Source organism: Triturus cristatus, chromosome 9 (assembly GCF_964204655.1).
Source record: "Triturus cristatus chromosome 9, aTriCri1.1, whole genome shotgun sequence".
Classification (NCBI taxonomy): domain Eukaryota; kingdom Metazoa; phylum Chordata; class Amphibia; order Caudata; family Salamandridae; genus Triturus; species Triturus cristatus.
The window spans coordinates 170,637,745-170,664,229 of NC_140592.1; the positions used below are offsets into that span (position 1 = coordinate 170,637,745).

General features: G+C 45.6%; 1 protein-coding gene across 10 annotated transcripts in view; it reads left to right on the top strand.

The window, feature by feature from the left end:
- Positions 1-26,485, top strand: part of SLMAP (sarcolemma associated protein) — a 1,011,035-nt gene that overhangs the window by 619,832 nt on the left and 364,718 nt on the right. For 6 of the 10 annotated variants that reach the window (XM_085624675.1, XM_085624673.1, XM_085624676.1 and 3 more), the window contains exon 12: positions 3,224-3,286. The exons of the other annotated variants lie outside the window; for them this stretch is intronic. In XM_085624675.1, coding sequence (XP_085480801.1) covers positions 3,224-3,286 — 63 coding nt within the window. The remainder of the gene's footprint in view (positions 1-3,223; positions 3,287-26,485) is intronic. 10 annotated transcript variants of the gene reach the window in all.

The window sequence follows — 26,485 nt, forward strand, 5'->3', positions numbered from 1 at the left end:
TCCATATATATCGCTTCACCCCCTCCCCGTTTCAGGTGGAGATGTCCTCACTCGGCAACTCCGGTGGTTCGCAGATAAAGCCCCTGTATTTGTTCCAGGCTCCCCATACCTTCCCCCATTTCTGTGGACAACCTCGGTTAATATATGTAGTCTTCTCTGCTACCATGGCTTCATCCATGTCCTTACACCATGCCTTGATCGTCGGTGGTTTAGATCATTGGGCTCCCAGATATTTATTAAACACCTTTTAGGTTCTGGTGCTACCGATACCTCCTCCACTTGCGATATGGTCCGCATCACTGCCACCCAGTATGGCATAATCCTCGGAAAGTGCCATATAGTATGGTAAAATGTTCCCTCTTCCCCACATTCCCGCAGACAATACGGATGAGAGATATTCCCTATTTTATGTTGGGTTAATATAGTGTAGTATACACGGTAAAATAATGTGTTTTTTAAATCGAATGGATGTTACGTATTTTTCAAGAAGCGTGTACGCATGTGCTGCAGCTTGGTTTCTTGTTCCTTTTCAAGAGCTGCGATCATTCTTGTATTTTTATTAAGCAAGAGCCTCTTTCGTTGCCTACTGCTGCTGGGTCCTGACTGGAAGACTAAACAAGAATTGGCAAAGCAAAAAGGCTTAGTCTGGGCAAAATCTATTGACTTTGTCAATGTGTTTCCATGTTTTTTTAACATGTCTTAAAGTAAAATAAAAAAAATGTTCTAAGACATGGCAAGCATTGACCACATCATAGTGATTTTTATTTTTAAACTTTAAGCCATATTGCACACCAGCTCAACTTCTGTGGAATAGATAAAAACATTGACAAAGCCAATAGATTTGGCATAGGCAAAACCTATTGTCTTTGCCAATGCTGGTTTAAAATGCTCTTAATGACTTTAGAAAAAATTGCGGTTTGCCCTAATCAGCCTCCACTACCTGGGCAAGGAATTATCATACTATACAAAAATGTGATGCGGAGGAATAGATGCATACAAAATAACCATAGGGTACATTAAATTGCCCTATTCAATGGTACATTGTCCCATTCTGTTACTTATATTAATCAAAAACCACATACCACAGTTTATTCCTAGTCGGAACATTTATCATCGTCATTTAATTATTCTTAAGAGGATAAAGGATTCTAAACAAAACATTAACTAAAAAAACATTACAGAAACGCATACAAATCATCAGATATACTCCAATATTGTCTCTTATTCCCCAATTTTTTCATTTCGTGTTTGCACTCCAAATAACAGCAATCCACTTTGAGGTAATCCGGTCATATATGCACAAGAGGTTAAAACTACACCTCAAAAACTTTCTTCATTGTGTATATCCAATATAATACAATACAACTCTTTATTTAATGGATTCCTCTAAAAGTCAGTTGACGCATTTCAGCCCTTTTTCCTCCGGGCCTCATCAGGACAAGGGTATAGGGAACAACGTAAAAACCCCTCCAACGAGAAATGGAATATATCTAGGGTAGAATCTACTTATGTACACCAGTCTTCATAACCGTATAATGTTTTTTATCAGATAGCTGGCGTGCTGTGCACCACCTTAAAGCACGAATATCTTCTCGTACTCCGCGTCAATCGGTCTCACTTGTCTTCGCAATTAATCCACGTTCCTGTATTCTTTTAACGGGATCGTGACACTCCGTTACGCGATCACCGAGCATCGGACCCTGCTTCACTTCCGGGGGTTAACCACTTTATTATTCTAAGAATAATTAAATTTAGATAACTGTTTCGACCAGGAATAATCTGTGGTATGTAGTTTTTGATTAATATAGGTAACTGGATGGGACAATGTACCATTGAATAGGGCTTTTTAATGTACCCTATGGTTATTTTGTATGTATCTATTCCTCCGCATCACGTTTTTGTATAGTATCTTAATGACTTTAGGAGAGACCCTGACTCCAAGTGGGCTCAGTCCTTAGGTTATGGAGGGCATTTTTCATTGACCGGCACCAGATAGAGTGAATCACGTTTGGCCTTCCAGCTCATCACATAGAATTGACCCTTGCCTAGCACATTTATTCCTGTACCAACACTGACATATAGCTGATTCCCTGCCCCGGAGTTCGTTTAGCAGGCTGAATTCTAACCTAATCTGTGTTTGGGATGACACAAAAGGGAAACAGGCGCCTGAAAACATTGCATTGGGCTAGGTTTAATCAGAGTGATAACTTGTCCTGGATATACTCCTTGCCATAGCTTAAGGCTGGTAAGAATTTGTTTTATAATGCAATAGAGGGACCAGATAACTCACTTAACAAACGAGACGGGGAAGATGAGAGTGACACTGATGTTGGTTTTAGGGTAGTTAAGTGATCTTGTGGTGCTGTGGGCACCCTGAAACAATTTATGGATAACAGTAAGTAATAGAAATGATAATGTCAATAGCGCTTCTTTTTCCAAATCCTACTCGGCTGCACGTAGGATAAAGCAGTGATTACTGAACATAGACACAGCAGCGCCACCTATTCTGTTCATAATCAAACTTGTATCTTTTATGTCATCCATCCTCCGTGTCTACATTCAGGCCTAGAAATCTTTATTAATAAGTTATATATTTAAACAGGGTACCCCGTAGTTAAAATTTGTAATTTTGAAAAATAGCAAGTGCCGGTCCATTTTCTAATGAACAATAGGAAAAATATAGAATGAGCGTGTAATTTAGTAAGAGGGGTTTGTCTGCGCTTTTGGACTATTTTAACTGCTGTTCTGTTTCGTTGCAAAATGCAAGAATCTCCTTACACAGTGAAGTACTTCCATTTCTGATTTTTCATTTGGTCACACATGCTTTTCGACATGACACCAGTGGCAGATGAACTATTAAGATTCTTAAGTAGGTTGCTCAGTGAGTGCGGGTGTACAGTTCAGAAAACATTGCACACTCATTGTAAATATTGTCTTTAGGGACTGTAATTTTGCATTAATTTACAGTGCGTTACATGTGAACAACCTTTAAACCGATTTTTATAAAAATAGTAAATATTTTATTTTAATCATACAAATATTATTCGAAACGTCTGGAAATTGGTATCTGAAAGATATTTGATGGTAAATTACCATTTGTTCATCTTTAAATTAATCCCAATAATATTTATATAGTTATCTCCAGGTTCAAATGTTCCTTTGTTGATTTTAAAAAGAAGCCAGTGCTAACAAAGATACTTAAAGGCATTTCTTTCTCCGTTAGATAACTTTCTTTTAAAGAGTGGCGGGGACTGCACTTACATTCATCAGTTCATTGAGTGCCAGAGTGAGTACAGAGAAGTCATAATGCTGACTTCTTTTTAATTAACTACTGTGACTTGTCTGCATTAGTACTGTTTTAAGTAAAATTTGTTTTGTTGTTTTCCGTGGCACACAAGTGCAACATACATTGTCTTTCTTCAAGTTCCTGTTCTGAACTTAGAAAACAGTCCATCTAGGGTACTATTTTCTAGTGAAAAAGCCGATTTGCACAATATAGCGAAAGAACGGCAAGACTAGCTAGACAGCTTAGTGGGGTAAACGCACACCACCGACATCTGCCTTGATGTGGAAGTTACAAGATGGAAACCCATGAAGATAAACTTACCCATTGCTTCTTCTGTGAACTGTAAATCAAGTACCATTAAGTGGGGGTAAGAGTGACTCAAGTGAGTAACCATGCTTAGAAATGACATTAAGTGGTAAATAACGAAGGAAACACTGGAGATGCTTTTGGAATGCTGCCTTGCACATGTCTTATTTTGAACTAGTGAATAGTAAAGTTGACATTGTGGAATTCCATTGTTTAACTAGTTTTCACCCAATTGTATTCTTCTAAAAGTTTTTGCCTAACAAAATTAAGTTTGTGTCCCATTCCTTTCATTTGCCTTATAAATATTTGAGTGTGAAAGCGGACTAAAAATTAATTTGCTTGAATATCCGGATTCCTTTCAGATAGGATGTAGGCTGGCCAATAAGTGGAACAAGGCAACCACCCTTGAGCGCACGTGCCACGTCCATTCGCAGAAAGAACCAATTATACATAAAACTTGTCGCCTCACCAAACACCAGCTTTGATTTTCTTTAATGGGTTGTCTGTTCTGGAGGATTTTAAAGTAGTCAGTGACACCTCCCTCCTACTTGAAGAGGAATGTCCTACTGTCTCTTGTCACCCAAGTCTTGCACATCTTGTTCAACAGAGTTCTTTCCAATTTTTAGAGGTTCTTTCTTGTCTTTGTTGTAGTTAGGCTATCGTCCATGAACATAAGGCATTTTGACCCTGGTGAAACAAATTCCTTTTTCATGGCTGCGTATGTAATTATCTATTCCATTCACTACTTTTGCATAGTCAGAAGTACTGTATCCAGTCCCTCTTCACCATTTTTCTCGGATGACATCTGTGATTTTTAATGTTAGTGGCTGTTCTATGCCACCTGGATTCAACTCTTCCATGTGTCCCTTCACATCCTTTGCTCTCTCCCAACAGGCCAGCTAACTATTCTCAAGTTATAAGCCCCCTTTGAGTTGAGAAGTCTTTTTTACCTTGTCTTCAAGGTGCACAGTCTAAGTTGCTTAAAAGCCCTAAAACTCGATTCCGTTTGTGTTAGTCCCCTGTTAGGCTGTGTATTTTTCTGACTATTTTACCCTTTCTATAATGCTGATTAGATCACCATACTCTTGATCACATTAGTTTCAATCTGGATTTGGCTGTCATATTAACTTTCAAATTTTCTGCCTTGAAGTGCTCATCTACAATCATGCCATTACTCCCTTCAGCTTTTCTAGAGGCCTGCCTCCATGTGGTCTTCCACGTCTGCCATTCCTTTGGCACCATCTTGTTTGTGGGTGAATGGCTGCAAGTAAGCTGCTAAGGGGCTCGTTATCTTCTGCTTCTTTATGGGAGATTGCTTACTAGTAGGTGGTCCTTCAGAAGACTTACTGTCTGCCCCTGGTGCACTGCTGTGCCAGATATAGTGTCTAGCAACCTAGTGTGTCACCAGTCTTTGCCAGTAGATTGTATTTTATCTCTATGGTCTGCCTCGTGTGGAGGGTGAGAGGGATCATAGTTTGCTTCCAGACAGGCAGCCCGGTTCAAAGGCAATCTCTTTGAGATATCTTTTCGCCCAACGTGAAAGGAGGAGCCAATGAAAATCTATCCACCTGACTTCGTTGCTTCATGGTTTCATCATCAAGTTCATAGTGTGAGGACGGATTTGTCAGTTATCAGAGGAGAAACTCGTACTCCTGCAGCCTTGCCCCATCCAGCTCAAAGTTTACGAGTTGTAAGGTTTTAAGAGCAGTTTGTTTCCTTAATTTGACTACAGCGGTCTTTAAAGCACCATAGCATAATCTAGAACACATTGACACAAATAAATAGTATTGATACAGAATTTATTGCAATATACCTTTAATTTCATATTGATTTTATTAGTATTAACACCTGAAGAACATTATTTTGGCCAATCTGGTATATTTGGTCCTAAACAAGCCTGATATTACAACCTACACATTCTTTCGGTTCCTAAAAATCGTAATCTTTCTCTACTGGTTTATTGTTTAACCACCAAGAGTCAAAATGTCAAAGGAATATTAAAGAACTTTCTCAGTTTCTGCCTCCTGTTACGTCTATTTTATTTAATAAGCTCATGTAGTAAAACCGTAACAGTAAACACATTTTCCATTGTGCTCATGCACATAAGATGCCTTTTATTTACTACGTTTATATATTTCCGCTATTTCATCTTTTTTTCTGCTTCAGAACGCACAAACTCCTCTTAGAAATAAGGATTGGGACGTGGAAGTGCACATGGAGGGAGCATGGTACTGGTCATGGGAACGGAGTAGGATAGAAGTAAAGATGAGTGGCGTAGCGCAATAACACTAGAGTTTTGCTAATGATAATTCCCAGTTTTCCCTGTTGACTGAACTTTGTTTCTGTTGTCCCTTACTGTAAGTCAGTGCCAATAGGCCAGCTATCACTGGTTAAATTGTAATTTCCAGTGGGTTTGGCTGCACCACCTTTTGGAGTAACCCTGAAAAAGATTGCTTAATTTATATGCTGGTTGATCCTTTAGAAATAATACAGCAGACGATAAAGTGCTCCATGCTGGGTACTTTTTAATGCATTATAGGTTCCATCCCCCTCTCCAACTATGCCCTTTTTCAGTTATGGGTCAGGTAATCACCTTGAAGATCTTTCTCCTGCTTGCCTTTCGTTTGTGGGAAGATCTTTAAAGAGCAGTGTTTTAGCGTTGCAACATATTTGCCTGCCATGCAGCTTTTTTTTATTGAAGATAAACGTGTTCAACCTTTTGTGATCCCCTCAAAAACAGAGAACAGAGGCCTAGCCAATATATAAAGAACATTTGCTACAATAGGAAGGGGTATTCTAGAATTAAATGTGTTCCATGGATGTGTACGTAAAAACTTAGGGGATTTTTTTGTTTAATCTGTTCTATGCCCGGCAAGCACATTTTGGAAATATTGTTTTCTCATAGTTTTGTTGTACAGGTCATAGGATAGAATACAAAGTAGTTGCAGTAAATGTTACCTGTGGCTATCTGGTTGCAATCCAAAGGTTACTTTAATCTATTTAGTTTATTCAGTGTTAATGGAACATGTGGCTCACTTTGCAGTGGACAGCAATGACTGTGGAAATGTTTAATACTCGCTGTTCATCTCATGGTAGACATCCAATGACCTTAATCTTGCCTACTATTCTAAATAGCTCAATACTTTAAGGTGTGGCCTTTGTAAAAATGACCACCACTTGTTGATTTTACAATACCACGCTGAATGTACAGCTTTTGGTATTTGCTAATGGGCTACAAACAAGAAGTCATCAAGACAAAGATGCTTTTATCCACCCGAAAATAAACTAAATAAAATCATTCTGCACAAACTTTCATGCTGTTTGATCCCTAGTTTCGTTCATAAAAGTAAGATGGATTTACAGTTTACCTGACTAAAAAAGACTGCAGTGAATGGTATTAATTCCTTGCATCTCAGTTGACGTTATTGCTACCATCTGTTCACGGCAAACCACAGGATTGCTTTTTGACAGATCTCTGCCTACTCCTATTTCCAAACCGCTTTACAAATAGTTCCAAGGGTGGTGGAAGCGAATATAAATCACTTAGGAGGATGTGTGTCCTCATAGTTTTTCCATCTCGTATATATTTTGTTGTTAGTCCGTAGCAAGAGGAAACAAACAAAGCAAATTCTGTGTAAGCTTTTTTTCTTATAGAGTGTTCTAACCACAGATTCTTCATATTTTAAATATTTCCCAGGCCTGTAGGTGGTGCAGTTTGGCTCCACACAGATGCCGTTCCGGTAATTACGTGCGGAGCCTATATAGGCTCCATTCATGTGCACTTGACGTAAAGTCCCTTAGGTCCTACTTCATCTCATGTAGGCCCCGGCTCCATCTTAGTTCATGGTACCTCCATCTTCCTTAGCCTAGAAAATGGAAGCCACCATATTCCCTGATTTATGCAGAATTATTGTCATGTCTGCCTTTTAGCACATATGTCGCCAGATCTCATCTTTCTATGAACTGTGATATCATCAAGTTGTTTTATTAATGACATGACATAGATACAGTATCCAATGTGACATTCGTCTGGGTCAGATGTCTACTCCTCATCATGTCAAGGTTAAATAAAAACACATACAGACATATAATTAAAATAAATTAGTCTGAATTTACTTTGTTTTACCTTGTATGTTCATAAGAAAACATCTGGGACGCATACCTTGATGCACATAATCGATGTCAGACAAGCTTGCTTCTGTTGAAGATCCCACATGAAGTTGCAGTAGGGTTAGTGCAGCTAATCCTGAATGCTCGATTTTAGGCAGGGAGAAGCTTGTATGACGATCTGTTCAAACTCTGTATTTGTCCACTCTTCCCACATACAGTAAACCTTCTGTCGCGATAGGAAAGTCATGTCCTCCACCTTATTTTCGAAAACACTGTGGCTGTACGCCTGGAGATTATGCAGTGCCAGGTCATATCCTTTTGCTTCCTGATGAAAAAAATGACATGTCTTCCGAGCTTCTAGGAAGCCCACTAGTACATCTATTTATGCGGGTCATGGGACAAAATTCTATAGTGATGCAAGTTGGAATACATCGATGCATTTCAATCCAGTATTTCTAACATTCTGCCATTTGTATCCTCTTACACATAGTGTCTGGCAGTAGCTACAGTTAAGTGATATTTGGCTGCTCTATGAACTTTCATGTAGTAGTCTGATCAGGCGTTCCCCGCATAAATCATCATTAGTGGTATGTTTTCTTAAACATTCAATCTACTTGTTTCCTTAACCTCTGTTTAATTGTTTCTCAGTGGAATTGGCTCCTAGTGTTAACTTTCTTAATGACAGTATTTAGCCCCAAGGACTGTAAAAGTTTGTCCTCCCATTTCATTCACCTTTCACAGTTTTCTACGTGGATAAGTAAGCCCTCATACAAGCCCATTCTTCCTACCCAAAGTACCATCTGCCTTTCACATGGACAAGTCGTGTACACTTTTCATCCTTCTTTCCTTCTGATCCCACCACAGAGGAAGGGTGGCAGCCACACAGACTTGACCCCTGATGTGTTATGTCCTATAACGTAGATCACACTTGACAAAACTGTGTGGGTGATCAGCTAATTGTGGCAGCACCATAGCTTAGAAGTAAGGAATCTGTGGAAAGATGTATTCATCTGAAGAAGTTTGTCACTTGACTTTGGCCATAGTATTTCTGGTAGATACATTATCTTACTTCAGATTTCTTACTGCCCTCTATACTCCTTTGAGTTAGTTCTGTGATCATACAATCCAAGGTATGCAAACATGTTACTTACTCTTTTTGTAGCTTGTGCTGAGCCATAAGCCTCAATGACATAAATATGAGTAGTGACTCTAATATATTTTGATGTCCCCTCTGACAGCTGGAGTGACAGCTGAAGCATCATGGTTCCACCTGGGGTTGCTAGAGAGCTGTTGCTAGGGAAAAGTGTCTGGATTCGTCTGTTATCTGGCGGGATGTTCATAAGGTGAAGGATCTTAGGGATACTGAAGAAAATCCCATGGGATCGTTACAGATGGAAATGCTCTTTTTCTCTACTTTTTTCAGAATTGGCATCACCTGGTATATTTGTTTGGCATGGGATGCTGTTCAAGGAAGAATACATTTAAGATTTACTGTGGTGGACTTGGGTAATTTTTGCAGAATCGGATTCCCTCCTTTTAGATTTGTTAACAACACTATCTGATTTGCTTAACAAAAACAGTCTGGTGGGATGTTAGGCTTAATTTTTTCCAGTTGATGTTATTGGTGCTGGTTTGAACATTTTTGGTACATGAGATAATCATTTTAACTTACTATACACCGTAAATCCTAAAGATTTGGGGAAGAGACAAGTTTTGTTAAAATGGCTTGTGTGTTGCTCATTTTTCGCCAATATTGAATGTCATAGTTTTCTGTGCTGGATTGCAGAAGAATTCATTTTTTTGTCTGGGTAGGTATTAGGGAGTAGACTTAATTCAAGCCTTCTAGGTTATTGAGGAAAGACCTGATCATCTTAATGTCATCCATGGACGGCGTCTTAAGGAAGAGTCCAGTGTTGACTGCTTATTGATAGGGGGTTAGGTTTCATAGACGTTCCAGTGCATAATATTGAGGTTGAAGATTGATGTTAATGTGGACAGTGTGTGTGGATAAGAGTTTTGTAGTCCACTGTATCAAACTCAGCTGAGATATCTATCTGAAAGAAACACGTTAGTTATAAATTCCTTACCTTAGAATTACCCCCAGGCGTGAGACTGGATCCGGAAAGTTTTTTTGTCCGCAGTACCTCTGCGTGTCGGAAGGTGTGTCCGTCGGCTCCGCGTCCGTCGTTGGCGTTTTGGTCGCCGGGATGACGTCGCGGTAGCTAGACACCGCCCACGCGCGCTGACGTCAGTTCTTTCTTTTTCCGCGCCAGCCAGCGCAGATCCGGGTAGAGCGGTACCTCCAGTCATTTTTTGACTGACTTTTTTCTCGACGTTTGTCGACTTCTTTTTCAAGTCTTCGACTCCTGGTGCACGAGGGGTGCCCGGTTTCAAGCCATGCAGTTCCTGTCATCGGATGAGGTCGGTGACGGATCCTCACCGCGTGTCTCTGTTGCCTGGAGCGTGATCACGACCCCAAGTCGTGCTCCGACTGCCGGTTGATGGCGCTGAAGGCTTTGCGGGCACGGTCCCAGAAGCTGCTGGAGCACCGCCAGTCGGCTCTGTGCCATTCAAGGTCCCGGTCGTGAGGGAGGTCGAGGGACCACCATTCCTCCAAGTCTTCAAAGTCTTCGCCCTCGGGGTCAGGTAAGTCGAAGCATAGAAAGAAGTCAAAGAAGCACAGTCGCTCTTCGATTTCTCCTCGTCAGTCGGCCGACCCGACGAGGGATGCGGGTTGTGCCTCTCCCGCGGCTCCCGAGCGGAACCTGAAGTCGACTCAGTTTCCCTCCCTTTCCGGGACCCAGAGGGACTCCCGCCCAGCTTTGTATATTGTACGAGGCGATGCATGCCATCGTTGGGCGGCCCGAACCCGCCGGCGCGCCTTCGGGCCCCGGTGACTCGGTTGGGGGGCCTAGGCCTTCTCCGCCGACGGCTCCGGCCCTGGCGCCGCAGGCCCCCCTTGGATCCGCGCCTTGATCCGGATCGGCACCGGATGACCTGATTACGCCTCCACCGGCGCCGCTTCCTCCGGCACCACTACCATGTTTGACGCCGGTTGGCCCCCCGGCTGGCGTCGACCCCAGCCTCCATCCCGACGTGGACCTGGAGCCGGACCAGCGTCGCCCGATACCGGATCCGGCACCAAGTGGGGTTTTTGTGCCCCTGTTCACTCCTGGGGTCCCTTTTTGACCAGAAAGGCACCGAGGTTGAGGAGGAGGACTGGGAGGGGTCAGGTGACCCTCTGACTGACCAGTTGGACAGTTCTGTAGAGAGGAACTGGGGGATTCCTGTGGTTTGGACACCTCCCCTGACCTTGGCATATTGTCTCCTCCTACCGTGGCTATGGAGGAGGGAGCGTCATACGCAGTGGTGTTGCGTAGGGAGGCCGAGGCTCTCAACCTTGAGCTTCCTACGGAGGCGGTCAGGTCTAACCTGACAGAGGTGCTTAAACCGGCTGTGAGCTCTTCGGAGCCCTTACTACTGTTTAATGAGGCCCTCAACGCAGCCCTTTTGGGCACGTGCTCTAGGCCCAACACGGGTGCTTCCGTGGACAGGATGATTGCCCAACGCCACTGCCTGGCTCCTGGCGACCTCACTTTCCTCTTCCCAACAACCCCACCGCGGAGAGCTTGGTGGTCCAAGTCTCCACTTCCAAGAGCGCATTCCTACAGCTCCACTGGAAAGGGAATCCAAGAAGCTGTACCAGTTGGGAAAGAAAATGATCTCTTCTGCCAGTTTAGGACTGCGGTAGGTAAACACCGCATGTCTTTTGGGCCATTATTCCTACTCTGTGTGGGATACGGTTGTGCAGGTGCTGCCTCAGTGTCCAGAGGAGGCCCAGGCAGTGCTCTCCCAGGCTGTCGCCGCCAGGAGGGATGCAGCGAACTTTACCATCCGTTGTGGGCTGGACACCGCCGACTCTCTAGGCAAGACCATTTCAACGTCAGTTGCGCTTCGTCGCTATGCCTGGATGAGATCGACTGGCTTTTCAGGGGATGCCCAGAACACCTTGATGGACATGCCCTTTGATGGCCGTCGCCTTTTTGGCGACAAAGCAGACAACGCTTTAGAGCGTTTGAAGGACTCCCGGTCTACGACCAAGTCCTTGAGCTTTTCCAGCCATCCACTGCGGTCTGCTTTTCGCCCCTTTTGTGGCTACGGAAGGGGTGTCCCACTACGTCCTGCTCAGAGCTACAGGCCGCCTCAAGTTACCCAACCTTCCCACGGCCGGGGACGTGGAAACCAACGCCGTGGTTCAGGGGGCCAGCGGGCGGGCCAGTCCACCAACACCCCCCCTCTGCTGCAGCCTCCAAACCATCCTAGTCCGACCTTTCAAGCCCATCAAACGCCATTGGGCGGCAGGATTCGCCATCACCTCCCCCACTGGCGCACCATCATGTCGGACATGTGGGTTTTTCAAATAGTCCGAAGGAGCTACTCTCTCCCCTTCGAGACTACCCCTCCAGCCATGCAACTGAGACACCACCACATGTGGGAGGATCAGCTGGCCCCTCTCCAGCAGGAAGTAACAGCTCTCTTGGCCAAGGGAGCCATCGAGCGCATTCCTGTCCCAGAAGTAGGTCATGGTTGTTACTCCCACTACTTTGTGGTCCCCAAGAAGGGCAAGGACCTGCGTCCTATCTTGGATCGCAGGGACGTCAACCGCTTCCTCCGGAAGGAGGAGTTGAAGATGTTGACCTTTTTTCAGGTCTTGTCTGCCTTCGACCCAGAAGACTGGATGGTAGCGTTGGACTTACAGGACGCCTATTTTCACATCCTCGTCCTGCCGGCCCATTGGTGTTACCTATGGTAGGCCACAAGCATTTTCAGTTCATCGTGCTCCCCTTTGGCCTTACCATTGCCCCTCGGGTGTTCACGAAAGTGATGCCGGTGGTCGCAGCTCATCTGTGCAGATCAGGGGTTTTGGTCTTCCCCCTATCTTGACGACTGCCTGTTGAAGGCGGGCTTGCCCCAGGCAGTCGTCTCCCACCTCCAGACCACGGCCACACCTGGTTCCCTCTCAGAAGCTCCTCTTCATTGGAGCGGTTCTGGACATGACGAGGTTTCGGGTCTATCCTCCCGAACAGCGAGTCTGGGATATTCAGGCTATTATTCAGATCTTTCAGCCTCTATCCCGGGTTTGTCAGAATGACTCTGAGGCTGCTGGGCCTCATGGCCTCCGGCATCCTACTGGTCAATCATGCCAGGTGGCATATGCGGGCTCTGCAGTGGGACCTTAAGTTCCAGTGGGCGCAGCATCAGGGGAATCTGTCCAATTGCATCCAGATCTCGGAGGGCACTGCTCGACAAATGCAGTGGTGGCTCGAGCCAGGATTGGGTCAATGGCAGATCCCTCTCCCTTCCCCAACCAGACTTCACTGTGGTGACGGACAAATCCCTTCTGGGATGGGGTGGCCACATGGGAGAGGTGGAGATCAGAGGCCTCTGGTCTCCGGCGGAGTCCAGGCTCCACATCAACCTTCTGGAGCTCTGGGCGATTCTTCTTGCACTGAAAGCATTCCTTCCCTCTGTCCGGGCAAGAGTAGTGCAGGTGTTCACGGACAACACCATCGCCATGTGGTACTACAACAAACAGGGCAGGGTGGGGTCGTGGACCCTATGTCAAGTGGCCCTCTGCTTCTGGACATGGCTGGAACATCAGGGCATATCCCTGGTGGTTCAACACCTGGCAGGCTCTCTGAATGCCAGGGCGGACAAGCTAAGCCGCACGTGCATGAAGGATTACGAATGGTGTCTTCAATCGGAGGTGGTGCAAGATCTCTTTCAACAGTGGGGAGAGCCTTGGTTAGATCTGTTCGCCACCGAAGAGAACGCGCAATATCAGCAATTCTGTGCGTTGGAGTTTCCAAGGCGGCACTCGCTAGGCGACGCTTTTTGTCGTGAGTGGAGTTGCGGTCTGTTGTACGCCTTTCCGCCTATAACACTTCTGCCCAGAGTGCTGAAGAAGATCAGGCGCAACCGGGCCCAAGTCATTCTTGTGGTTCCGGATTGGGCACGAAGTCTGGTATCCCGAGCTGCTCAACATGGCCATCGATCCTCCAATCAGACTGCCTCTTCGGTAGGATCTTCTTTCGCAGCAGCAGGGGACTTTCCTCCACCCAAACCTGTCCAGCATCCACCTCCTTACGTGGAGATTGAGCGGCGGCAGTTGACGTCTTTCGACCTGCCTCCTGATGTCTGCGATGTAATCTTGGCAGCCAGGTGTCGCTCCACTAAGACGGTATACGCCTGCCGGTGGAACAAGTTTGTGGCATGGTGCACAGCAAAGGCTGTGGATCCCCTTTCTGCCCCTCTTTCTGAGGTTCTCTTGTTTCTTCTTTCTCTAGCCCAGCAGGGCTCTGCTCTGGGCACTATCAAGGGCTATCTTTTGGCCATCTCTGCCTTCCTTCGGCTTCCAGATCAGCCTTCCCTTTTCAAGTCCCCGGTTGTAAGTCGCTTCTTGAAAGGCATAACTCTTATCTTTCCACCTATTCCCTTCGTTATGCCTCAGTGGGACTTGAACCTGGTTTTAACTTATTTAATATGCGCCGCCTTTGACCCGCTTCACAAATGTCCTTTAAGGCTTTCTTCTAAGCCTCCTGTTCTCTCTGTACATCCGGACAAAGTTGTCCTTAGGACTCGTACATCCTTCCTGCCCAAGGTTGTCACTGCCTTCCACATCGGGCAGACTGTCACTTTGCCCACCTTCTTTCCACCTCCGCATCCTTCGAAAGATGACCCAAAACGTGCGCTTTCTTTCTGTCTGGATCGCACAAAACAGTTCTGGGTGGATGACCAACTCTTTGGGTGTAAAGAAAGGTCGGGCCGTACACAAGCGAACCATTTCTCTATGGGTCGTTTTGTGTATAAAAGCATGCTATTCCCTGGCTAAGAAGGAGCCTCCAGTGGGGCTACGCGCCCAATTCACCAGGGCGACGGCAGTCACTACTGCCTTGGGAAGAGGATTTCCTCTACATGATATCTGTCACGCAGCTACGTGGGCATCACTGCACACGTTTACGAAACCCCACTGTCTGGACAGCCAAGTCCGGAGAGACGGCTTCTTTGGCCGTTCTGTTCTCCAGGACTTTCTGGTGTGATCTTGGTTTGCAGACCCACCACCTGGGTTGGTATTGCTGGGGTATCTATTCTAAAGTAAAGAATCTATAACTAACGTGTTCCCTTCAGATGAACAAGTTACTTAACCTTCGGTAACGATATATCAGTAAGAAACAATAGTTTGTTATAGATTCCTTACCGCCCCACCCATCCTCCCCGCTTTGCGAACTGATTTCTAGGGTTAAGGATATCCTTTCAGCGCCCTTGTTTTGTGCACCAGTGGTCAGTGTCTTGCATGGCTCTGCTTGTCTGGCGCGGAAAGTTGTGTACAGAACTGACGTCAGCGTGCGACCACGACACCAACGACTGATGCGCAGAGGTACTGCTGATGAAAAACACTTTCCGGATCCAGTCTCATGCTTGGGGTTAATTCTAAGGTAAGGAATCTATTACTAATTAATATTTCTTACAGATATATCGTTACCGAAGGTTAGTAACTTGTTCAGCAGGTCTAGGAGGTAGATAAGTTCCTATACGAAATATGCAATGCATGAAAGGTCAGCAATCTACACCTCGTGGGAAGAGCAAACCAATAACAAACTTCATAGGTATGTAGAACATGGTTCAGCCAACAAACAGTTAAGATACAAACTATCAGAAAAGTGATTTAGTATTTATGTCTGGTAGTAATGGTGCTGCTTATGTTAAAAGTTGGATGAGATACAAGGACTGGTCCTTTGTGTACAATTTGTTTTCTGATTAAATTGAATAGCCTCAGGTTGTGCAAAGAAGGTTATACAAATTCTCTCTAGACTATTGTCTAAGTCAAGCTTTGTGCTGGGTAGGATCCTGACGATCTAATACCTTTTTCAGAGTACTTTTCACTCCTGTAGTATCATACTTTCATTTGCTAATACTGCCTCCCCTGACTTTGTATGCATTTCTTATTTATATAATGATGCGTGACACTCCTGGTTTGGCAGCCGGTGTTCCCAAAATACTCAGCCTGTCTCCTTTCAGTATTTTCTTTTTTCTAAAACTTTATTTGTGCTCCTATCAAGGTAATGCCCTACTGAACGTCTGTTCTTGTGTTTGCTTGTGACTTTCCCCTATATTTTTTACTTCCAATAGTCATTCATGCCTTCATTTTGATTTGTTTTTGTTTCACTACTGTTAAGTCCTGGGGTTGGCTCTTAAAGTACCAACTCCATTCTGTTCCCACAGATCTTCTCCTTGTTATCAACCCAGACTGTGTGCACTGCTACAAATACAGCATTACTGAACCTGTGCAGCGACTGCAAGCCTTGCAATGTGTTGATTTTCAAAACAAGGAAAATTAGAATAACAAATCTGATAGGTAGTTCTAGCTGCAGATTTCTTACCTTTGAATTTCCCAGGCGTCAGACTGGATCCGAAAACTTTTCTGTGAGCAATACCCCTACGCACCGTCTGGTCACTCCATTCTGCTCCACGAGGCATTGTTGGCGCTAGATGACATCGCGGTCACCTATGTAGATGCCACCCACGCACGCGGACATCTGTACTTTTCTTTCTATGCCAATTCAAGCTGATCTGGAGAAGAGCTACCCCACTGTCTCCTTTTGACAGCCTTATATCGACGTTTTGTCGACGGTTTTTTCATAGTGTTGAGGATTACCTCTAGAAAGGTAGGGTTTAAGCTGTGTGGCGCCTGTCACCGTGCCATATCTGTTACCGACCAGCACCTTGTGAGCTTATGGTGTCTCGAGCGTGACCACAAATCGCTGTCTTGCTCGGACTGCCGGGCCATGGCGCCGAAGACTTTAAGGGAGCAGTCCCTAAAGCTTCTTGCGGCCCAGCAGTTGATGCCATCAAGCCTTCATCGCACTCGAGGTCCTTGGAACGCTTGTGGAAGAAGCACAAGAAGACCAAGGCTAAACTGTCTTCGACTTCATCTCATCCATTAAGGATTGACTAGTGAGGAATATCGATGTTCCAGGAATGGTTCTGTGGAGCCGGTGCCTGTTATGACTCCGCGCCTCCCCTGGTTTCTGGGAGCTGGAGTGACCCCCCGTCAAGTAATAGAGTTTTACGAGGCAACGGCGCTGAGTATTTGAGCGGGTTGACCCCTCTGGTGTGCCTTTGGGCACCGCGGGGGTTAGAAGACGCCCCATCGGGTACTTTGCTGATGGCTATGGCCCTGGCTCCAGTAGGGTCTCATGGAGCCTATCTGGATTGGTGCGGATCGTGTCAACGTGACCTTACCGACCCAGAAGTTGATGCTCCTTGTGCCGTCTGTGCCCACCGGCTGCGCCAGCCCCATTCTGATTCCCGACGGGGCTCTAGGTCGTAGCCTCAATGTTTTGAAGAGGCTTCAGGCATGCAAGAAGAGTTCTGAGAGGGTCACTGGACTCAATAGAACACCAGTTAGACACTCCAGGTGAGGAATTGGGCTGGTATGAGGAGCTTGGGGAGTCCAGTGGACTAGACAACTCTCTAGATATTGGTATGCTCTCTTTACTTACTGTGGCTATGAGGAGGGAGCTTCTTATGCTATGTTGGTGAAGAGAGCAGGAGAGGTCCTTGGCCTGGAGCTGCCCTTATTGCAGGTCAAGACTAACCTCTTGACTGAAGTGCTTCAGCCTGGGGCTTCCTCATCTGAACCCCTTTTGCCCTTTAATGAAGCACTAAGAGATGTTTTTCTAGGCACGTTGTCCAAGCATAGCAGAGGGGCACCGGTGAACAGGACAATAGTACGCCGCCATCACCCTGCTCTGGGTGATCCAAGATTCCGCATCCAACATCCTACCCCTGAGAGCTTGGTGGGCTTAGCTTTGGCATCTCATTACGCGCTCCCCCGGACTCAAAGAGGTTAGATGCACTTGGTAAGATGATGTTTTCGTCCGCCAGACTAACATTGCAGTCGGTAAACACAGCATGCCTTTTGGGCCATTTCTTGCACACCTTATGGGAAACGGTTGCTCACGTGCTGCCATAAGTCCCAGAGGAGGCCCTAGCTTTGCTCTCCCAAGCAGTGAGAGATGGGAGAGATGCAGCAAAGTGACTCGCTGGGCAGAGCGGTTTTGTTGACAGTGGCCTTGTGGCGCCACACTTGACTGAGAAAATCTAGCTTTTTGGGGAATGCCCAGGCCAACCTCATGGACATGCCTTTCGATAGGACTGGTCTCTTCGGAGAGAAGGCCGACTGCACTGGAGCGCTTCAAGGACTTGTGGGCTACAGCCAGGTCCTTGGGCCTCTCTGTGACACCTCGCCTCCAATCTACTTTTTACCCCATTCGTGGCAATGGAAGGACCTTTCAACTGCGTCAGCCATACCCCAGTCACCGTCCTGCACAGCTTCCTAAGTTGTGCGAGGACATGGACGCGGTGCATTCCGACCTCGTGGGAATGGTAGCATGAGTTCATCCGCCACTACCCCCCTGGCAGCTGCAGGCTCAAATTTCTCCTAGTTTGGTTCTGCATGACCATGGAAGTCTGGTTGGAGGGAGAATCAAACATCTCCACTACTGGCATTCCATAACATCGGACAGATGGGCCTTGCACATCATTCGAAATGGTTACTCCCAAAATCCTGTCTGGGGTGGTGCTCGCACCTCCCCTGGCAGGAAACCCTTTGTCCACGTCTCCCAAGCTGGAAGGACTCCCAGCAGCAGGAGGGCAGACTTGTGTCGGTGGTGGCAGCGTCCATTTTGTGGAGCTGAGGCTATGTCTGATTTTACCCGGGTTTCAGATACTGTACATGTCGTGTCCCTCTAGAAGGGTGGAATGCTAACCCCGTCGCCAGAATTGGCGAGGGGTTAGTATTCCACTTCGTATGACACCTTACTCGACATGTTTTGAGAAAGCCAAACCAAAGATAGCATTTAACCGCGAGGTTCATACTGCACTTAAGAGTATATGGTATGGCGATATCTGGAAACGGTAGAAGGAAGTTGTTCCGACTACTGCAGACAGGCTCAGCTCATGCCAGAGCACCATCTCACATGAAACCAAGCACTCTGCCTTCAGGATTGTTAAGGCCTGCCATAGGTGTGACTTACAGGTTAACATGTGTCCCATTTAAGGTTAGGTATAGGTATACTACACCTAAGTAAGAGGTGAATACACCAACTTACCCCAGCTGAGTGATCAGCCAGTTGTGTCAAATTGTTAGGCCAGGCCAGGGGTGGCACAATACATGCTTCAGCCCCTGGTAGGCCTTAGATACACCAATGCCCTGGGTACCTAGTGTACACTGGTACAGGGGCTCACAGGGTGATCCAGTTCCAATTGTGTATATACCTAGGGTACATGGAGTCCATTTTAAAGAGAGAGCAGCCAGGCTGAGATCCTGAATGGCAGGATCTCAGGCCAACTAAGTCGAAAAACCAGCTAGACACTAGGCAAAAAAATTGGGGGTAACCATAGTCAGATATCCACCTTCCTACACTCCATCTCAAGAACGGCTGGTGAAGAATCATCTTATCTTGCTCCGTGAAGTTGTTACAGCTTTCCTGGCCGGGGGGGGAAGGGAGGGGGGGAGGTGCAGAAAGGTAGGCAGCGGTTGTTATTCCAGCTACTTTCTGATACCCAAAAAGATCAAAGGTTTCATCTTATTCTAGACCTCAGGACCGTCTGTCTCCATCTCAAAAAGGAGAAGTTCAGGATGCTCACGTTGACCCAGGTCTTGTCTTCCCTTGACCAAGGAGACTGGCTGGTAGCATTGGGCTTGCAGGATGCATATTTACACAAACCCCATCCTCCCTGCCCACAGGCGTTACCTGCGGTTGAAGGTAGGCCACAAGCACTTTCAGTTTACTGTGCTTCCCTTTGGCCTTACCAGCGCTCCTCTGCTGTTCACCAAAGTGATGGCGGTTGTCACAGCTCTTCTGCACAGATTAGGGGTTTCAGTCTTCTCCTACCTAGACGACTGACTGTTGAAGGTGTCCTCACACTAGGCTGTCGTTTCCCACCTCCAGACTACAGCGGACTTCCTGCATTCAATGGGGTTCACTATCAATGTGCTGCAGTCACACCTGACTCTTTCTCAGAAGCTCTCTTTATTTGGAGGCTTTCTGGACACAGATACAGTTTTGGGCTTATCCTCCCGAGCAGTGAGTCCAGGATATTCAGGTTATGATACCGGTGTTTCAGCCTCGATCCTTGATTTCAGAGAGAAGTACTCTGTGGCTGTTGGACCTCATGCATCCTGTTGTTAAATCATGCCAGATGACGCTTGCGGGTTCTGCAGTGGGACCTGAAGTTCCAGTGGACGCTGCATCCGGGGATTCTCTCCAATGTGGTCCATATCTTGGAGGAAATTGCAAAGGACCTGCATTGGTGGCTAACGGACCGCAGTTGGGTCAGAGGCAGAATGGTCTCCCGTCCTCAACCAGATCTAACAGTGGTGACAGATGCGTCACTTCTTGGTTGAGGGGGCCATTTTTGAAAGGTGGAGATCAGAGGACTCTGGCCATCAGTGGAATCCGGGCTTCACAGCAACTTGTTAAAGCTCCGGGTGATGCGACTAATATTGAAAGCATTCCTTCCCTCTGTCAAGGGTAAGTTAGTGCAGGAGTTCACGGACAACCCCACCGCCATGTTGTACTGCAACAAGTAGAACGGGGTCAGATCGTGGACTCTTTTTCAAGAGGACCTGCGTCTCTGGACATGGCTGGAACAACAAGGCATAACCCTGGTAGTTCAACACCTGACAGGTTCTCTGAATGCCAGGGCAGACGAACTCGGCCATTGATGCCTAGCGGATCATGAATGGCATCTCTAGCTGGCGAAAGGACTGTTTTAGCAGTGGGGAGAGTCTTGGTTCGATCTGTTTGCCTCCGAAGAGAATGTGAATTGTCTGCCGTTTTGCTTTGGAGTATCCAAGGCATCTATCGCTCGGCGACACTTTCTGTCATGAGTGGAGCTCAGGCCTCCTATACGCCTTCCTACCCTTCCCACTCCTGCCAAGAGTTCTCAAGGAGATCAGGAACAACCGGGCCCAATTCATCTTTGTGGCTCTGGACTGGGCGCATAGAGTTTGGTATTAGAGCTTCTGAAAATTAGCATTGATCCTCCGATCAAGCTGGCTCCTCGGGATGATCTTCTGTCGCAGTAGCAGGGGAGGGCTCTCCACCTGAATCTGTCAACTCTCCGCCTCCTTGCGTGGAGATTGAGTGGTGACAGCTGATAGCTTTCGCCCCACCCCCCCCCCCTCCTCAAAGTTTGTAAAGTTATTCTGGCGGCCAGACGGCCCGCCACCAAGATGGTATATGCCTGCCATTGACAAAAATGTGTACAATAGTTTACAGAAAAGTCCATTGACCCTCTTTTTGTGATATGTTCTTCTCTTTATTCTTAACCTTGTGCAGCAGGGCTCTGCTCTGGGCACTCTAAAGGGGTATCTTTCTGCTCTGTCTGCTTTCCTGCGGCTTTTTAACCAACAATCTTTATCCAATTTCCCTACTGGGTCGTTATCTGTATTAAGATCTGCTACGCCCTGGCTAAAAAACAGCCTCCAGAGGGCTTATGTGCCCATTACAACAGAGGGATTTCTGCAACAATGGCGTTGGCTCGGGGAGTACCAGTGCTGGAAATGTCAGGCAGCAAAGTGGGCTTGCCTGCACACGTTTGCCAAACACTACTGCCTGGACAGTCTGGTCCGCAGGGATGGGCATTTCGACTGTTCGGTCCTGCAGGACTTTTTAGTCTAGTAATTTGTCCGCAGCCCACTGCCAGGATGATATGACTTGGGTATCTGTTCAAAGTTAAGGAATCTGCAGCTAAAAGTCTCTACCAGATGAACCAGTTACTTACCTTTGGTAACACATTAACTGGTAGAGACATTATCTGGCAGCAGATTCCTTACAGACCCACCCATGCCTCCCCACTCTGCGGACACATTTATAGAGCTAGATTTGATCCTATTTTAGGTGCCCTAGTTTGGACACACATTGGTCAGTCTAATTCATGGCTCTGTGCTACTGGCGTGGCAAGTTGTGAAAAGTAACTGACGTCCTCCTGCCTGGGTGGTTCCTATATACGTGACCGCGACTTCCTATCCGATGCCACAACATGGAGCCAAATGGAGCCACTCAACGGCGCGCAGGGGTACTCAAAAGTGTCCGGACCAGTCTGACACCAGGGAATTTCAAAGGTAAGGAATCTGTAGCTAGATATTGTCTCTACCAGAAAATGCAGAAGGTAAGTAAGTTGTTCTTTATTTACAAACTGTACAATACCATTGACCATATGCCAGATCAGCACTGTAGAGGGTGCTAGGAAAGAACAGCTTAGCAGTGTTAATAGGAGCTGCTGTGTTTCTCTACCTTAAGCATGCATACAGAGGAAGCAACAGCTTAGCAGTGCTAATAGAAGCTGCTGTGTTGCTCTACCTTCTGCATGAGTGCAGAGGAAGCAGCCCCAGGTAGGCAGTAGGTAATACAGGTGAGTCAAATTCAGAGATGTATGTCTACGTGTCTCAGTTTGAAAATCCAGTGTGACCGACTCATCCTTTTAGTCACGGTTGATGATAACTGAACTGATGAAATGGTTTCGCCACCTTTAATGATAAAATGGGTTATGATATTTAGGATGTTATTCTGTTACTACCCTCCATGCATTCCCAGAGTTCATTCAGAACAACATTGCTTTTATTATAGTGGCGACAACCAGTTGTAGCCCTTCATCAAGAACTGCATTTGCTGCATACCTGCATCAGGAGCCTTTGTGTTTGAAGTTCTGTTCAAATACATGTTTAAACAGCATAATGTTTATCTCCCTTAATTGTGATTGTAAATGTGATTGTAAATGCCCAGTCTTTGTAGAGGGCTCCTCAATTGTGTCTTGTTGTTTGCAACAGACAGGCATATCTTAGACTATATACTGTAGTCTGTAGTCTGGCTGCAAGGATTTACAGGACAACTATTAGTGCATGGAAGTGGAGACAAAACTTCATGTCATGAGGGGTGAGAAAGGAACGAAATAGTGCGGCAACAGAAAGGAGAAAAAATAGAGGAAGCAAATCACATACAGAATTGTGGCACAGAGGGAGGAAAAAAAAGGAGACAGTCACAGTTGGCAAGAAGACAGTCAGGGAAATGTAATGGGAATGAGAAATTGATAAGAGTGAGGTTGAGATATAGAGAGACAGGGATAACAAGACTGAAAGAAAAATGATGCGGAGAGGGACAGAAGGAGAAAATATCAAGAAAGAGGGTTGAAGGTAGAGAAAGAAGAAGCAAAGAAGCAAGCTCTAGAATGCGCACGAGGGATAGAGAGTCAGCAGTAAAAGGGAAAGAAGAAATGAGAGGCAAAGGAAGACAGTGGAGAGAAACACAACCATGGGAGAAAACTGGACAAAGAAAATAGATATATAGAAGGGTGCCTTAGTACGTGCAAGAGAATTGGAGAGAACACACAACTTCCATTTCTAGGTAGAAGACGACCGAGCTCGATAAGGAGCTTGATGAAGAAAGAGATGCAAGAGAGTTTGTGATAGGGATTTAATGACCAGAAAGACTGATGAAAAGACGGTGCTTAATTAACAAGCATTGAAAATGCAATAGGTCTCGCCCTCGTTTAAGTTAAAGCAATTCTGTTTGTAATTAGGTGGCATTTTAGTTTTGTTTTTTAATGTTTTTCAAACTTTCATGTACATAACATGCATATATGTATATGTATGCATGAATTTATATTTTGATTTATATAGATATGCAGATGTGTATATATATTTATATATGCATGTTTATATATACACATACATATATCTAAATGCATATATATATATATATATATATATATTACCTACTGGCGGTCGCCAGTAGGTAGTTATAGTTAGGACCCCTTTTCCATAGGAAATCCGCAACATTCTATTTTGAATAACTTTGGCGCCGGTCGACGAATCCTCGCGAATTTCTCAAAATAGGTGGGGCGCTACGCTCCGCTCCTACCCTGAAAGTCTCGGGGGGATTCGTCAAGCGGGGGCTGAGATAAAAGGGGGGTCCCAAAACGCGTTTTTCCCATGCATTTTTCCATAGGACCTTTAGACAGGGCTACAGCCCGAACGGCTGAACAGAATTACTAGAAATTTGGCAGAGAGGTAGTCCTCAGGTCAAGGAAGTGCCTTTTGTAGGTTTGGTGTAAATCTGTTCAGTAGATTCTGAGAAAATAGCCTTTAAATCAATATATATATCTGAGCCAGCTTACGGTACGCTTACCGTAAGCTTACCGTACGCGTACGGTGGCGTGCGCGAGCGCGATTCTGATTGGCTCTTAGATCTTAGTAAACATTCGAAACAGCCGAAACCAGGAAGCGGCGGCCGCCATTTTCTCTCTCGCACTGAGAGCTAGGTTGTTAAATAAAACCAATAAACATATAAAGGGGCTGTTTAGACAGCTCCCACACACATAGCCATGTTGAGGGAGTCCCCAAAGACCCCCCAAGGCCAAAAATGCAATTTTTATTTTTTCGCTAATTTCGCCGATTACGCTTACCGTACGCGTACGGTAAAAAATGTAAAAAAAAAAAAACACTATCCACACTCTCCCCACCCCCTGTGCTTTTGGTGGCCGCAGGCCACCAAATGAGCAGGGCTTATTGGAGGTGTGAAAAACCACAATATTTTAAACAAAAATAATAAAAGAAAAAATTAACAACACTCTCTCCACCCCGTGTGCAAATGATGTCCGAAGGGCACCATTTGTGCATGGCTTATAAAAATTACGAAAAATTAAAATATTACCTTTCAAAACGAAGTGCATCATATGTCCTCCATGTGCGCACGGTGCGCGAAGCGCATCTTGCGTACATGGCCCATCTAGCGTAACGTGGGCACGCGGTGCGCGTAGCGCACCGCGTGCCCACCGTGCGTGCACGGCACTAACTGCGTTAAGTGGGCGCGCACGCCACGAATCGCGTAAAGTAACTTAGCATTTAAAAAAACGTACAAATTCACTGAAAAAACCATAGGTTTCACACACGTTATAGTTAGGAATTAGCATTTAAAAAACCTTGCAAATTCACTGAAAAAACCATAGGTTTCACACATGTTATAGTTAGCGGAAATTTTACTGATAAAAAACCAGTGAAATTCCCCCGTTATAGTTAGTGTAGGCAACTATAACTCACGCGACCGCAATCTTCTGCTGATGACATATGTGTCTTTATGAAAAAAAAATATTTGAAATATATGTATAGCTAAAAATGTATGGAAGAAGACATGGGCAAATAAGTGTCTAAATACAGTATTAGCATCAGCAGAGGATTGCGGTCGCGTGAGTTATAGTTGCCTACACTAACTATAACGGGGGAATTTCACTGGTTTTTTATCAGTAAAATTTCCGCTAACTATAACATGTGTGAAACCTATGGTTTTTTCAGTGAATATATATATGCATATGCATATGTGTGCGTGTAGAGCGAGTTAGAGAGTAGTAGAGCGAGAGGTTGAGTAGTAGAGAGTTAGTAGTAGAGTGAGTAGTGAGAGTGAGTAGTAGAGAGTAGTGAGAGTGAGTAGTAGAGAGTAGTGAGAGTGAGTAGTGAGAGTGAGTAGTAGAGTAGTGAGAGTGAGTAGTAGAGTAGTGAGAGTGAGTAGTGAGAGTGAGTAATAGAGAGTAGTAGAGAATGAGTAGTAGAGTAGTAGAGAATGAGTAGTAGAGAGTAGTAGAGAGAGAGTAGTAGAGTAGTAGAGAGCGAGTAGTAGAGAGAGAGTATTTGGTTCCTGTCTGAGTGGTTGTCTTGGAATTCTATTAATTGGGTTAGGGATAAGTGGAAGGTTAAGGGGCATGCTGGGATTTGTCGCAGCCTAATTTTATGGTGCATCCGTCTTTTTAGTTTGTTGAATTTTTTTTTGTGAATCATGAGCTGTTGAAGTAGAGGCAGCCTTCAGTAACATTTTGGGAATAGACATAGCACCTCATCCCATGCAGAGGCGATCTCAACAGCAATTTATTGTGTGCTGGAAGAGACAAGCCAAAAATCAGCCCATGCTTTACAGGCTGGAAAAAACGTGATCCCCCAGTCCATAAGAATCAAAAAAGCAAAATGTGGAAAACTTAGACAACCTGCATACAAAATATCCTCAAAAATGCTAAATAGCTTTACCAATGGCAACATTCCGTCGCAAGACTAATGTCAGACCTGTTTAAGGAGCTTCAATATTTGTAAAAGGAGAAAACAGGCAATTTTGTCCACGTTGCAATTAGCGCACGCGCCTCGCGCTAAAAGTAAAAATAATAACGCCCTCGTTCCCGCTACAATCACTCTCGTCAGAGGGTGAGAACCTAGCCCCTGAGAGTTTACGTTTCTGAACACAGTTTTGCTGCGGCTTGAGGTATGCGTCTCTGGAGGGAGGGAGGGAGGGAGTGCGGGTGGCGGCAGGCGGGAGGGGGCTTCTGGTGAATGCCTGCAGACGGAGTGAGGCTGTTTGCAGGCGCCAGCCGCGGCGAGATGAAAGGGACACTTCTGGGGGATGTTGCTGCTTTTGCAGGCACCAGCAGCTGCGAGAGTGGGCGTCGTGGGGGCAGGGAGACGGCATGGGAGTATAAAGGTGTATTAAAAGAGGCAACACCGAACCGTCCTCACTCCAATAGTAGAAGTTTCACAGCTAAAGTCGAGTGACTACTTCAACTGTCTAAAGCTTAGTTGCTGTGAGTAGTAACCGAGTCTCACCGTCTAACCAATCTAAGCTTTGTAAGTAGCCAGTGCTCGACTACTCTTGCAAATAAAGTTACACATTCATCAAA